Source organism: Spea bombifrons, chromosome 4 (assembly GCF_027358695.1).
Source record: "Spea bombifrons isolate aSpeBom1 chromosome 4, aSpeBom1.2.pri, whole genome shotgun sequence".
NCBI lineage: Eukaryota > Metazoa > Chordata > Amphibia > Anura > Pelobatidae > Spea > Spea bombifrons.
In genome coordinates, this window is record NC_071090.1 from 19,712,044 (window position 1) to 19,727,277 (window position 15,234).

General features: G+C 48.7%; 1 protein-coding gene across 2 annotated transcripts in view; it reads left to right on the forward strand.

Moving 5' to 3' along the window:
* The first annotated feature begins 352 nt into the window (after positions 1 to 352).
* The window catches only part of MAML1 (mastermind like transcriptional coactivator 1), a 28,966-nt gene continuing 14,084 nt past the window's right edge, over positions 353 to 15,234 (forward strand). For both annotated transcript variants that reach the window (XM_053464953.1, XM_053464954.1), the window contains exon 1: positions 353 to 797. In XM_053464953.1, coding sequence (XP_053320928.1) covers positions 471 to 797 — 327 coding nt within the window. In that variant the 5' untranslated portion in view covers positions 353 to 470. The remainder of the gene's footprint in view (positions 798 to 15,234) is intronic.

Genomic DNA, 15,234 nt, shown 5'->3' on the forward strand with positions numbered 1-15,234 from the left:
CTTGTTATGTTTTGTGCTGGTGACTCCACAGCAACTCCTGGCATAAGAGCATGCTGTCACTCAAAGTTCTAGCGCCACGCCTACTTAACTAGTACGTCAATCAATCTCAGGGGTGCCTGTGATAGGTCAGCACTGACTTGCCTCGAGTCACCGCCTTTTTTTCCCAGCGCACAATCCCCTCCCTGCTCGCGTAGACAGACAACTCCGTTTACAAAACACAGACGTCACAGCCTTAGCCACGCCCCCGCACCGTTCTCATTCGCAGATGCCCGTTGCCTTGGGTGCCGTGACGTCACGCCCCCTTTTCTGTATCCCCTCCTTCTAAGAAAAAAGTGAAGTAGGTTCAAGATGGCGGCAGTGCTGATAACAATGGCGAGCGAGAGAAGGGGGCCCGGGGGATTGTGAGGCAGGAGGAGGGGAGCGTCGGGTGCTCGTGTTTTCAGGCCGCTGTGGTAAGTTTCCCCCTCCGAATGGCGGACTTTGTAGTCCCTCGGCACAGCGCCGTGATGGAGCGCCTCCGCCGGCGGATAGAGCTCTGCCGGCGGCACCACGGCTCCTGCGAGTCGCGCTACGAAGCCGTGGCCGGGGAGAGGCTGGATCTTGAGAAACAACAGACCTTCCAGCTACACCAGCGCTGCCTGCAGGCCAAGGCCAAGCGAGCCGGCAAGCACCGCCAGCAGCCGCCGGCCAACCAGGAGCCCGGGGCCGGCAGGGGCAGTCAGGCCGGCAACATGGATCCTGGAGACGGAGGCGGAGGAGGCACGGGGGAGCAGTGCAGGAACAGCACCCTGATCGCGGTAAGGACACCTGCTCACACGCTCCGGGGGTTAATGCGCTGATGAGGGGTCAGACCCCTTTGTCTTTTGCCCACATGTGTGTTCGGCCGGGCTGCGTTGTATATCGTAACAGTGGAAGCATTGATCGGCCAGCCAGCAGAGGTGGAAGATGCGGAATAAACGCCCCTAAGCTAGGTCCTGTTGGGCAGAGTGGGTGGTAATGGGGGCAAAAACTTTTCAGTGCCACAAGGAACCAAACGAGGGGGCTCGTAATCCACTGGGGTGAAAAAATGACTAAAGGAAGAGTCAACAATGGGCTTGCGGAGTCATTCATCAGGTGACTTGTCTTGGAGGGGAGATGTGATTACGTCTCGGGGGAGAACGTATGTCTGAGAAAAACTTTCAGCGTTGTTCTGGTGTGGCGGAGCACTATCGCTAAAAGTTTTTGCTCCTGTAATCTGCCACCCGGCACGGTTGGTAGTGTAAATCGGGTAACATGATTTGGGCTTGATGGTAATACGCACTGTAAAAAGAATGTAAGATCTGCTTTGGAACGAGGGACTTTGCAAAGTGTATCGGGTGTTCTATTAGAATCTGTAGAAAAGTTTGTGAGTTGGTAGTAGTTGATCCATACGCTGGGAACAGATAGTGTTGGTAGAGCCTACGTCGGTTTGTTAATACTCCTGGGGGGAGGCTTAGTACTGTTTATGAATTATAACTCCCATGGCAACGTGATTTAAGAGGAAGTCTGGCTGAGGATCATGGGAGTTGCAGCCACACCACATGAGCTACCTGTTGGTTTTCAGCTGTTTGGAGAGGGCTTGTTAATTGGATGAGCAGTGTGTGCTTTTACTGAAAGAGTAGTGGGTGGGTGGGCTGGTCTTATGGCAGAGTTGGTAGGGAAAAAACAAGTATACAGTGTGATGACAAGTAATAAAGTATTGGTTCCCTGGGTATCTGGTGCATTAAACATGGCCGAGAGTCACTCAAGATAAGATACAAGCCTCTACCACTTCTGCTGGGAGTCTGTTCCACTTACCTACCACTCTCCATTTAGTTATACTTGATGTTAGTGTGGAAAATGCTTCCTGATAGAGTGGCAACTGCTGGAATGTGATTGGACGCTTTGTACCAGATGACACTTTATCACTTGTGTCTCTTTGTTACTGTTCGTTAACCCTTTGAAGGCGACAGGCAGCTCCAGCGTATAATACATTGTGTCTGTGAGATCCCACTCGCCTGATCTATCAGCCCGACAGAAGGCTAGATTGTGGCTCTGAAAGTGTTAACGCGGGTGTGAGAGCGCGCGGTTTGCCGCGCGTCATCATGTGTCACACGGCGCGCTACCATGTCTCCCGTGTAATTCTCTGTGCGTTAAAACTGTAAGCGCTTAATGTGACGGCTACGGGACCCGTGCTAACTGCTCACCAGCTGCGTGCCACCCGCTGTATGCCAGCCGGCCCCTTGCGTGCCACCCGCTGTATGCCAGCCGGCCCCTTGCGTGCCACCCGCTGTATGCCAGCCGGCCCCTTGCGTGCCACCCGCTGTATGCCAGCCGGCCCCTTGCGTGCCACCCGCTGTATGCCAGCCGGCCCCTTGCGTGCCACCCGCTGTATGCCAGCCGGCCCCTTGCGTGCCACCCGCTGTATGCCAGCCGGCCCCTTGCGTGCCACCCGCTGTATGCCAGCCGGCCCCTTGCGTGCCACCCGCTGTATGCCAGCCGGCCCCTTGCGTGCCACCCGCTGTATGCCAGCCGGCCCCTTGCGTGCCACCCGCTGTATGCCAGCCGGCCCCTTGCGTGCCACCCGCTGTATGCCAGCCGGCCCCTTGCGTGCCACCCGCTGTATGCCAGCCGGCCCCTTGCGTGCCACCCGCTGTATGCCAGCCCCGTAGTGGCGCTAGACGTTGGTTACCGATGACGGAAGTCCCGATTTACAGCGTGGCCACCGCCTGTCTGTTTATCTACGGTGCGGGGGTCCTGGAGTATTAATGTTATTAATGTATTAAATCAGGGGTTAAATGCACAGCCTTGGAGTCCACATTCAGTTGAAAGTTCTGCATTACTGTTCTATTACTATTTTAATTTTATTGTATTGTTTTTATTTATTTATTTTTATTTTATCGTTTGTATTGTTACGTTGCCCCTGAACTGCCAAATCTCTCGTGACTCGGTATCTGTTTGTTCTCGCTCTGCGCTGAACGCTGGCTGAAGAGGCGCATGGCTGACCGCGATGTCCGGCAGCTGAGGGACCTCCGCACCCTCGGGCCGCGTTGGCTGGGCTCGGCGTCCTCTCTCGTCAGCGTGCCTGTCGGCTGCCGAGCCGCGAGGTCTCTTTGCTCTGCTGGCACGGCTGCGAGTTGGCAGGCAGGCAGGGATCTGTCTGCCGACGTCGTTAGCAGCCGCGCTAACTGCAGACGGCCGTGGAACTCGTCTCCGCTGTCTAGCTGTGAAGTTTACGAGCGGGTCTCGAGATGCTGGCCTGGCCTCCGCACAACACTTGTTTCTCCATCTTTTCTTCGCCTCTTCTTTCTTCGTTCGTTGACGGTGCTTTCTGGTGTTCTTTCTAGCTCTATAGTGTGTTGTGTGTGTGAATGAGTTGTGTATTGTATGTGTTGTTGGCGCATAAACGTCTGTATGTGAAGAGGAAGTGGTGCTTTTTGTGCTCGGGCTGTACATACATGGAAACTTTCTTCTGGAATCCGGTAGCTGATCTTTCTCTACCGCCCGTGATGACGGCTGGAAATTAACCCTCCGTGGCGGGGAGGAGATGCGTGGCTGTGTGTGTATTTCTGTTCATGCGTTGATATTGCTGATTCAGTCGCACTGCTTGGAAACTCCCCGTGTAGTCACTGGAAGTGTATCTGCAGTTGCGTCACATCATATATAATTCTATTTAGCGGCGTTTAGTGATCCGGTGCCCAGTGATACAGGGGTTTAACCCCTGCTGTGTTTTGCGTGGGCTTCTGCTCATTAGCCGGTGGGAGTGAGTGGGGCTTCCCTGTGGATGTGATTGCTGAGATCTCCTTAAATCCTGCCTTTGGTTTATCGTGTAGCTGACAGCCGCACGCTGCGGGACCTGATCAGCTGCCGCGGCCACCGACGGCCCACCGTGTCCTTGCCAGATGGCCGGGGAAAGGTTTCTCAGCAACGCAGCCATTTAGGCATTCAGCCCTTCTTCCGACCCACTCCCTCATTCAGCTATCCTGTCAATGAACGACCCCACCAGGTGTATGGTGGTAAAAAGCATTAGGTGGCTGGGGAGGAAGTGTTCTAGCGAGCCGGTTCCGTGTGAGGCGCCGGTTCCGTGTATCTGCGTCCTTTGAAGATTTGGAGTCGTTTGATGTCTTTGGGTTATTTTTGCGGAGACACCGAGGACGCTGACTCGCGATGTGCGCTGATCAGAAGCTCTTTAGAACTTGTTTAATGGCTTCCAGCTGTGAATGCCGATTGCCACGCTCTCCGTCCGCTGCGGATCTGGAGCCGTTTAGTGATTTTACTCGCTCTGCTCGTACACCTGACTACAAATCCACGAGCGCCTTCCACATCGATCCATCCAAAAATAAACCGCTCACAAGCCGCCTGAGCTCTGCGTGTTTTTGGACGCAGTGTCTCTGTATGCATGTGTTTGAGGCATTTCTGTTGGTTATTTGGAGAAAAGTCTTAATGTAAATGTATGTTCTCGATAGCTGCTCCAGAATCGGGTTTCATGGTGAGATTTACCAGCGCGGGCCTTATCACTTAAATCTGTCGTATCAGCCGGCCGACCGCCGCTCAGTCAGATTCTGAATTTTGTCTTTTTTTGTGCTGTTGGCTACAGCTTGACTAATCCCAAGCCCCGAATCCCCCGCCGCCGCTCTTCCATGTAACGCTTCGCTTGTTTAACCCCTTCACTCCCATGTCTTTGGCTTGCCTCAAAAAGCCTTCTCCAGCGTGTCATCACCGGGACGAGGGATAGGCTTCTAAACTCGCCTCGTGTCCTCACATCAACCCCTCGCTGCACGAGGCACCAGCCCGGTGCGCATTCCAAAGCTCCATGTAATCGCTCGTTCCTCAACCCTGAGCTATCCTGTTAAAGGTGCAGTCCCACTGTGGATTAGCATGCTGCGCAGGTCTGTTTCGAGGCCTATTGGGCATTAAAGGCGTATTAAATACTCGGATCTGAGCTGGCGAGGCGGGCCTGATGGTTCCAGTTACACAAACCACAATTCTCATAAATATCTGTTTTTTTTCCCCGGCTTTGAGAAATCTTTTACTTTAGATCTATAAAAGGCTTTGTAGATATGGGTCAGAAGACCGGATGCAGGTGTTTAGGATGTGTTGGAAGCAGAAGGTTAATCCGTCTGCGTCTTGATCCCTGCTGGGTACAGAACCCCGAGAGTCCATGTGAGGAGAGCCTGGAATCCATGACTGTAGATGAAGGACCCATCCGTGTTGAAGTACTCGGTATTTTAGGAGATGACCCCCATAGCCGCGATTGAGCTGGACAGGAGATACCTTTGGGGTTGTAGGCATTACCTTATTCTTATTACTGTTATTATGGTTAATGTTGTGTTAGTGATGATATTACTGTTCTTTAATATTATTGGCGCGAGAGCTTCCTTTGGCCGCAGGAATATAAATAGAATGGGATCAATAAGCAGTAGCTGAAGAATGGTATAAGCCGTGGCGTTTGCGTTATTACACTGCGAGCCCTGCCTCTCGGACAGACTTACTCAACTGGATTGACGTGATTGACTTCCGCTGGGAACCTGAATGGAGCGATGATGACGTTTGAGCATTTGCTCCACTCTTGGGGATAGGGGCATGCTTGATTCAAACGGAAAAACGTGGTGGGCTGGGGGGTAAAGCAGAGTTCAGGTGTCCCCTGTGTTGACGTGAAGCTGTTCTTGGATGAGTCTCCCTACAGTGTGTGAATCTCCGAGTCTCTACCTGTCCCCATCGCTCTACCTGAGATCTCCTAATTACCATCCGTGGCCTGCAGCCATTTCCGCGGCTGGGCTTTTGGAGACTCTGGCACGGTGAGGAATTTGTGGCTCGTAGAGCGTCGGGTTACAGCAGGGCCCCTCTGTGAGACCTCTGTATGCCAAACCCCCCAGACTCTTGTCATATGCAAAGTATCTTTTGTGTTGCTCTTTAACCCATCGCAGAAGGAGCAAGAATGTAACTTAAGCAGCAAGCCTGTTGCCAGCGTGCTCAGGAACACGCGCTTACATAGCCCATAACCGATTATCCCGATACGGGAGAATCCAAGCTGGCCAGGCCCTCCTTCTGGACAATAATGTGTTAAAAAGTTCTGATGACATTGTATACATTTCCATTACGCAATAACTGCATGCAAATGAGTGTGTGATGCTCGCAGTGTACTTAAGTACACTTTCTGCACACTAGCGCTTGTTGGCTCAACTGAATGACTGCCAGTTGAGCTTCCGTTGACATTAGTTGGCTTTTTAACTTGTATACTTTATGGTGGACTCACCATGTGCATTAAAAAGCCAAGAAACATCAGGAGTGTGGTCTTAATGCACTTTGCTAGATTCTTGTAACACAATCAGAAGTTTAAAGGGTTTATGGGCTTGCCCAACAGGATTGGGAAGTTAAATTGTAAAGAGGAGATTGTTTGTGGCAAGTTGTACACTATGGAGTTATGGCATAACATGTCTTAAAGGGACACTCCAGCATTAATGCACACAATAGCCGCTTGTCGGCAAAACACATCTGCTTGCTGCTGCACAGGCGCGATATACTCCCCGCCGGCCAGCTCCTCGCACACCTTTCTTTACCCTTACAGATTTAATTCATTCTAAATTAATCATTAGTCCCATTACGTACGACGGGGATCTGTTGCTTGTTTCTGCGGACCTGTAAGTCCATCACAAGGCGGCTGCGATGGTGACAGAGACATACTCCATTAGCTCCAGCAGCCACTTGTTTGTCTTGGTGGAAGTGGATGATGTTGACATGATACGTCCTAGAGAGGAGTCCTGGCTTTAGCTGCGACATATGCAGTACCAGAACCAGGAGAACCCCTCTTCCTCCCCACGTTTATCCAGTCACGCGTGGAACCGCTCATTACCACTTCCTTGGCGTGTGTTTTATTCTTTAATGCATGCCTCCCGGTAAGTGCCGAATGGGCTTCCTGTTGCCGCGTTTGGGGCCGCGCAGGCGCCTGGCAGCCCCCTCCCGCCGAGCAGTATTCTCTCTGCATTCCCAGACTGCTCCCGGTCTGCCTCGCATTCCCCGCTGTGGATGTCATGAGGAGGCGAAGCTGCATTCCTTATCTCCGGCTGCACTTCCCGTGTGTGACACGTCTGGACTGCAACCCTCTCCACCGACACGGCAAACTTCTTACAGCGATAATAATAATAACGCCGCGGGGAACAGCGGTAACGGCGCATCTTGGCAGAGGCATTGTGAATAACATGAAGCTTAACATAGTTTGGGGTTTTCAGAGCTTTCCCTTCCTGCCTAGGTCATCGTATATGTGTGTATATATATGTGTGTGTGTGTGTGTGTGTGTATATATATTGCTATATGTTCGTATTCAGTTAACATGCTTTATTGCGGACTACTAATGAAATCCTGGTCAGCTTAGCCGTTTTTGACATCTTTTTCCTGCGCACGCTGCCGTTACAAATAAGAAAAAGGAAGTGACCGCAGACGAACAATAGAGAGGCGGCCAAAGGCTCCATGTCCCCGGCGGCCAGGACGTGTGCCGTCATCTGGTACTCGCAGTGTTAACATGTCACTGTGCGACTGTGGAATAGGTTAACACGCGTGTGCTTGGAAGTTAGTACCTGTCCGGAAAGGGAAGGTTTTGAGTGTTACAAGGCCAGAGTTTCTGTGTTTCATTTTGTTCCTGCTCTGTAGCAGCCACGATATCATTAATCTGGAAGCTGTTGATTTAAAAAGACGTGCCGGCCGACATGTGCTTTCTCTATACATTATGTCTTTAATTCCTGTTAGCCAGTGCACATGTGTGGTATGCTGCCAGCCGGCTTCAGCGAGTCTATGAAGACCCCCCTCGCGTGCCTTCTCCTAAAGGGTATTTAATATGCCTTCTTCCCAGGTGGGACCCAACACTGTGCCTTTTATGCTGGCATTTCCAAACATCTCCAATGACATGGCACCGTATTTTCACAAACTGGTCCTTGGACCGGGAACTCTCCCGGTGTGTGCTCTTTGTTTTTCCTTCTCTGTGGAGGGGGTGGAAGGTAAATGGAACAGCCTCTCATCAGAAGTGGTAGAAGTTAGTAGAGTGAGGCAATTTATTCTTGCATGGTCTCGGCATAAAGCTATTCTGAATATATGACGAGACCGAGGGCTGATGAAGGTCTGGGTCTTTTCATCAGAAAAATGGACAGACTGGAAGGACCGAATTGTTCTTATCTGGTATCAGGTTCTGTGTTTTGCTAAAAAGCGTTTCTCTGCCCCCGTCAGAAATGTATCCTGGTGTATTCATTAGCAGTCAGAGGCTACATCAAGCCACCATGAAGAGGCTGGTGTCCTCAATGGGGTGATGGCACTTCCAATGATTAGACCCTTCTCCATTATAACATGACAATAGACCTCTCCTTTGATCAGTTTCCTATTGTATTGGACAATACTCCCTCCCTTAGGGCAAAAGGGGCTTCCCATACCCTAAAGAGATAAAAGACCAGCATCCTGCGTGTATACACCAGTGGCTCTTCCCCGGCCTCCATTAACGAAGGTCGGAGCCCTCAGGACACCCGATGACCAGTTTGTGCGCATCACCGGTGGAAGCCACAGCTCCGTCATGTGACCGGTATTCCCGTTATGCTCGTGTCTTGGGTATTAGAATGTTTTCACTTCCAGAACTCTTGTGTGTTGTGCTCTTCTGCTTGTAAAAGCCCTGATTGGTTCCTAATATAATCTGGAGCTCTCTGAGGGATCTGATTGGGTGTGAGCGATCATAAACCCAGGAGCTTTCCTTCATTATATTCTGCTTGATACCCCAGCATCTCCTGCCTCCTCTCCTGCCAGAGCGCTGACCTGCGGTGCGTGGCTTCCCGGGCCGGTTGAGCAGCTATTTTTTTATTAATTGATTTCTTTTCACCGCGATGAAGCCAGCAGGTGTTCTTTTTACCCCCTACAGGGTGCAAGGTGTTCAATCAGCTCACCGCTCGTTACCAGCCCATTGCTTCAGGACCCCCACCAGATCCACTGCGGGAAATGAAGTGCACCTGAAAGCTGAAAGAGTTAATTTTAAGCTCTCGGTCCTTATTAGAAAGCGGTAATCTGGAGTGCTGTAGAGAATTGCTGCTTGTTTAGCTGGTAATCGATCACTTTTCTGGCCCTTTTAAATCTCAATCTACAGAAAGAAAGCAAAATGCTGTTTAGTTAACCAGTAAAGGTCCCTTTTTAAATCCCGCTTTCTAAATCTGTTCCGTTTACCGAGCTGTAGCCGAGTCCTTCCGTGGGGCTGTTAATCCATTGTCTTGTTTATGCAAGTTTTAAGAGCGTCACGGGGTAATCTTTTTTTTTTTTAAACTTCTTTATTACACGGAGAAGACAAAGCATATAGCATAATGACAGTCATATACAGACAAGATGACAAAATAGGCATATACAGATACAAGTGATGCACAATACAGTATCACATACAGTGCAAACTATAATCCGAACGACCGAAAATAAAGTTAGGCAGATGACAATCATGGAATCAACCATAAGGCGTAAAAAACAAAAACAAACATGTTACACACATGTCACGGGGTAATCTTGTCAAATCCGCAAAAACAAATCCAAAATACAGCGCAACTTTCGATGGTGATGGCAGCCGCAGTTTACTGGAGTGAATCTTACTTTATTATTCCGCAGGAAGGGGTTAACCGTGGTTCGTTTTCCCCTGGGATAGACCAGCCCTGCTCAATGCATAGTTCAAGAACTCTCACATTAATGCTCATTTAATGCTGCATTATACGAGAAGTTCAGACTCTCGCTGGGGTTGGCCCTTTAATAATGGATAGTGGGGTTGCCGACCCTCTTCACTGAATAACCCGCTTGGGTCTCCTAAAGCAGGGTAGCTGATTTAGTTTACAAATGCACTTTACCCTAAAATGTAAGCGTGTGTGTGTGTGTTGTGTCTTTAAGGAATGAATCAGTGAGTCACTGCATAAATAATTCCTGCAATCCTCTGACCTCAGATCATCGGAGTGTGATGGAACAAAGTGCTAGTTTACCGCAGATCAGCAGGAGGTTTTATTCAAAGAGCAGACCCCATTAGAATCCTCATCAGCCGGGTCTGAACGTAGACATTGTACTTAACACTTCTTTCTTTCTTTTTGTCCAAATAAAATCCAGGGCAATGATCATGGAAATAGGGGAGTATACCCTTACTGATTTCCTTGTGTGTCTTTCCTTTGAAGCTCGCAAGGCTATACTGTGCGTCGCAGAGAACAGAGTTGATCCCTTGAAATCAAACAGATTAATGTGCATTTAAAGAAGCGCTCACACCAATTATTATTTTAAATATTTCTAGTGTCACTTTATAAATAAGCTTTTTCACAAATATAATGCGGTTTCCTTTTAAATTCATTGTGATGTCGCATAATGTTAGCCGTTTGTAGGTGTCCTAGCTCTGTTATCTTAGCCCAGTCTTCCCGACTCCTCCTCCTACCGCCTCGTTCAATACAATAGAACGGCTCAGTCACTAATGAAATTCTCTTCAGGAACAGACTTCATTAGCATTGCCATAAAGTATCGGCTCAGTGTGGTGTTTGAGCATGAAAGTCACCCAACATATTATTATGAGTGACAACATTGGCAGCCTCTGGGTTTGTAGGTAAAGGAAGTTTAGTGGAACAAAATGGGGCAAAAGCAGTTTTTCCTCAATACCAACCTACTTGCACTGCGAAATAACTTTATTCTTCAAAAGATGTCAGTCTTCAACTTTATAAATAAAATGGAGGGCTTAAGTTGTTAAGGACAGCCTCATCTCCTTTTCCAGTGCAGCACAGCCGTGGCAGCTTAATGACCCTGCCGAAAAATAGAAATTAATTGGTAATTAGCATCTGCTAATTATACAGTGTGTGTTAAAAGGTAATCCTATTGTGCCGTGTATGTGTGTGTGGCTGCCCGGTGATGTGGAGGAATTCTTTATGTTTGGATTGAGATCCGTATACATGGATAGATGATACGCCTGTATGTAAGATGCAAAATAATTTACTTTATGGTCTTGGGATGGACACGTTTCCCACCAGCGATTCGCGCCCCGGCTTTACGCATCACAATAACATCTTTTCATTGCCAAGGGAAGACGTGACCACAAGAATAACACGAACCATCTGTAATGGTGTTGATTCGCATTGAATACCAGTTGAAATCCTGTTACCAAAGTGCAATGCAGGGTTTACAGCCACTTTGTTTCATGCGAGGGCCAGGAAGTGTAAATTGGATTAATTCACCCCAGTATTCAAGCAAATGAGATTACAGAGGCCACCTATCCACTGCTGTGCCTGTAAATGAGAATATTTAAGCAACGCTGAGAATAGGCTTTATTTCATCATAGGGGGATAGATACTCGTTAACACTCGGGTATCCGATAACTTCTGGTGGTGATCACCTGGGGCATAAAGGGGCGATTAATTATCTGACAGCCACGCCAGAGAATGAAAGTACTCTCAAAATCCTCCTCTGTGGTCCAACAGTTCTGGCCACTGATTGCTTGTAGCAGGCAGTCAGTGGCAGGTAAGCACTTCCATTGAGATCGTTGGGAGTGCTTTCTTCGCAGGCATACAGGGGTCCTCAGTAGACCTCTCCCCGCGGCGGTTGCCAAGTTAGCTCTGGAGCAGACTGGCAATAAGTATGTTGCGGGACATATTTGGCTGAACAGTCTCGTACACGGAATATGCACGTGGGGGGGTTTGCAGGCGTAAGTGCATGTGACGGCATGTAAGCACGTATGATTTCATTGCATGCTACCTATGAAAGCGCCTCAGGGTTTGCCGATATTGTTACCTTTCATATCTACAGGGGCTCTAGTTTTTAGGAAACCGATCCACGCCATGCAGGAGATGTCCCTTTTCAGAGGACCTTTGTTTCCCTCCTTGGCTCGCTCTGCGATTTCACCATCCGCAAATAACACGTCAGGAAACCAGTTCTTCTGTTTTACGTGGAGTCCGGAGCCGGGGTGCGTGAGAAGGCTCTGTGTGAAAGCAGACGTCAGCGGCCGGCAGTCGTGACGGCACGAATCCTCTTCCACGCACTCGCAGAAACATAGCGCTGGGAGGCTGGGTAGACAAATCCCTCAGATCTTTCCAGAGCTCCGTCTCATAGCACGAAGCGGTTTGGGGCGGGTGGATCTGACCGGGCTGGCTTACGCCACTCCTCGGTGCTCACTAGCACAAACAAGGCGACAGATTGTTCACGGTGAGAGGATCTTTTTGTCTTGATTGTTCTTATCCTACGCTGTTTGGGTATTAAATCACGCGAGCCGCCGGCGTCCAGTATTATGCCCTCTAGTGAGCCAGCCCTGCAGCCTGGAGTAGTAGTGCCTCCGGAGCCTGCTGGCGCTCTATAAAGACACGTAATGTATACAGCGATTTACAAACTTTCTAGATTGTAAGCTCCTTTGAGCAGGGCCGTCCTGACATTGCCCTAATTATTATGTGATGCACTAATTATATCCCGTTTACGCGTTGTACAGCTCTGTGGAAATGGCGCTACGTAATACAATGAAGTTATGCAGAAGCCTCCGATAAGAACCCGGGGCTTATTCCCCAAAGTGAGTTTTATTGTGAAGGGCCGTCCCTGGCGATGTTCTCTGCAAGAGATGCTGAGCTGGCCTTGTGTGATGTATAGCTCAATTTGTGGGCATCAACGAATTTGGTTTAGATAAAGGAACCAGCCAAAAAAAACGTAGGAGCCGGTTTTTGACCCCCAATAACTGAGGCGGCAGTTGCGGGCGCACAGCACCCGGGCACCCACGTTACATGGCGGCGGAAGACAGCAGACGGCTTACAGGTCTGAGGAAGTGTGTGGGGTTATTATATGCAACAATCTTCTCTGTCACTTTTGCATCAACTCATATGTTCTGCTCGTAAGTAATTTTGAGAGCAGCCGGGGATCTCGAATGCTGGGAGAGGAGAAGCTCACAGATGTCAGGTAGTGATTTTAAATCGCCACGCCGACCTTGCGTGTAATAAATATACACACACATATATATATATATATATATATATATATATATATATATATATATATATATATATATATATATATATATATATATATATATATATACTCGCACACGTATAAATACAAGTGTCATAAGTGAGGGGAAATGGCGGCTCACCAGCAAATTCTGCCAACCCCCTCTTTAGTGAATAAATCTGTAACATTAGAGCTGGCTGTTGATGTGCTTTATATGGTGGCTTGTGTGTCTTTCTAATAGAAAGGATCTATAGCCCAGCAGGCCCTTTGAAGCTGGTGCGTTTATAAATGTATAATATATACTGTCTGGGTCCTGGTCTTCAGATTCGTTTTGTCTGCATGTCTTCTGTCTGTGCTGTTGATGAGGGCCCCAGAATTCCTTCCGGAAGCTTCTTGACAGTAGCGTGTGGAAGGCCACTGAGGTTTGTCTGGAAGTCCCATCTTTTTTCTGATAAATGGTGTGTATTCTGGGTGTGTAAAAGAAAGATCTCTTGCGCATTCTCTCTTTTGGTGGGTCGTTAAGCATATTTCGCTTACAGAAAAAGACAAATAAGGAGCAGCTTTCTGAACAGGTGCCCCGGGGCGATCTCCTAAAACAAGATCGTCTTACAGCCGTATCGGTTTATCTGAGGCCGTAGAAGGTAACTTCCTGCCAATTAACGGGGCCGCCTGCAAACAACACTTCAGCCCCCATACCATTGTCACTTTCTTTAAGTGCCCATTCCAAAATGCTTCTTTTATGGGCCAATAAACATGACACAGTTTCCTGGCTACAGGGGGGAAAAGTTGCTTTTTAGAAATGGGCAGAAGTCTATCAGTTTGTGCTGTGAAGTTTGCCTTTTTATTTTGATGTTGAGGACTGCTCATTTATTTTCATTCTAGCCGCTCTTGTCTACCACCTAGGCATATTGGGTAGTAAGGGTAGACTATTCCCACTATCTACGGAGGCCGAAGAATCTCCAGTAATACGTTACATGGGAAGCTATGGCGGGAATGATTCCTTTAACTACCCGATGAGTACAAGTCACCGCGTCTTAGTATTCACTCGCAGGAGGACATGTTTGCACTAGTCACATACTTATGGCATTAATCTCTTGTGACTCGCAAAAAAAAAAACGCGTGAGATAGTAGCGGGAGCTGTGTTAACATCCAAGCTCGGTCCCTATATTATCGGCAAAATCCCTCATCTGTCCACGTCTTCTCTTGGAGACTGGAGTGACTGTATGGATTTATTGGGCATGTTCTGATACTGTGGCTAAAAAGAATGAATTGTATATTTGTGTCTATAAGTGGAAGTACAGAAGCGTCTTGCATTCCCTGGTCTGATAGCCCGGTCATGTCTGAGCCATTACATTTCTGATTTGTTTACCACCGACTGGTAAGCATCGTCACCCACTGCAGCTTCTATACTGTAACGTATACGATAGCTGAGCGTAACCCCCGTATTAGTTATAGTTTATATGGTCCATAGGCACGGAGGAAGCTTAGTTGGCCGGGTGCCGATTATCGTGAGTGTTACGTCTTTGGCTCCAACGAGGTGCTGTGACGAGGTGCTGTGACGTCCTGGTTTCTCGCGGGGAGTGCCGTGTCTTTTTGAACCCGTGAAACCTGAGACTCCTGTAGCTGAGACCGTCCTGGGCTGGATCTCCGGCGCTGCATTGCCGGTTAATGCGAGGCTGCAGGAATGCATTGTTCCGTGTTTGCGTGGGTGGGGGAGAAGCAGATTTCGTTTAGCCGAACAATTTGTTTGAACAGTGAGCCATCCTGCTGAGCCTCGAGGCCGTCTACCTCGCAGAGCCGCAGATTACAAGGGGTTAATTGGCACTTCGTGCCTCCCTGCCCCCTTCACTCAAACGGGCACATGTTGTAACCCGAGAAGCCCCTAATAAAACCTATGGCTTTACTAGATTGTCAGCTCCATAGAGCAGCACCGCTCTGCTTCCGTGGGACTCTGCTTGTTACGGGCCGCTTGCCCGTTGTACAGCGCTGCGGATTATGACGCCGATATGTAAATCAATAAGTCATTTCCATCCGAGATTGCATGTAACATCAGTAGGAAAGAGGTGGGTAGCCCTAGTCCCTTTCTTGTTACATCGTTCTATGTACTAATGTTTCTAAAAGTATCTTTTTCTTTATTTGTAAAAAATTCTAAACTCGGCGCTTTGCTGAGAGAAGTGTAGTCTGATGGATTTCTGTTGGAAGTGTGCTGGAATATTTCTTGATTTTCATGAAAAGGGGTTGCTGAAGCATTGCGTGTTGTTGTAGCTTTTGCTTACTACTTGGTAT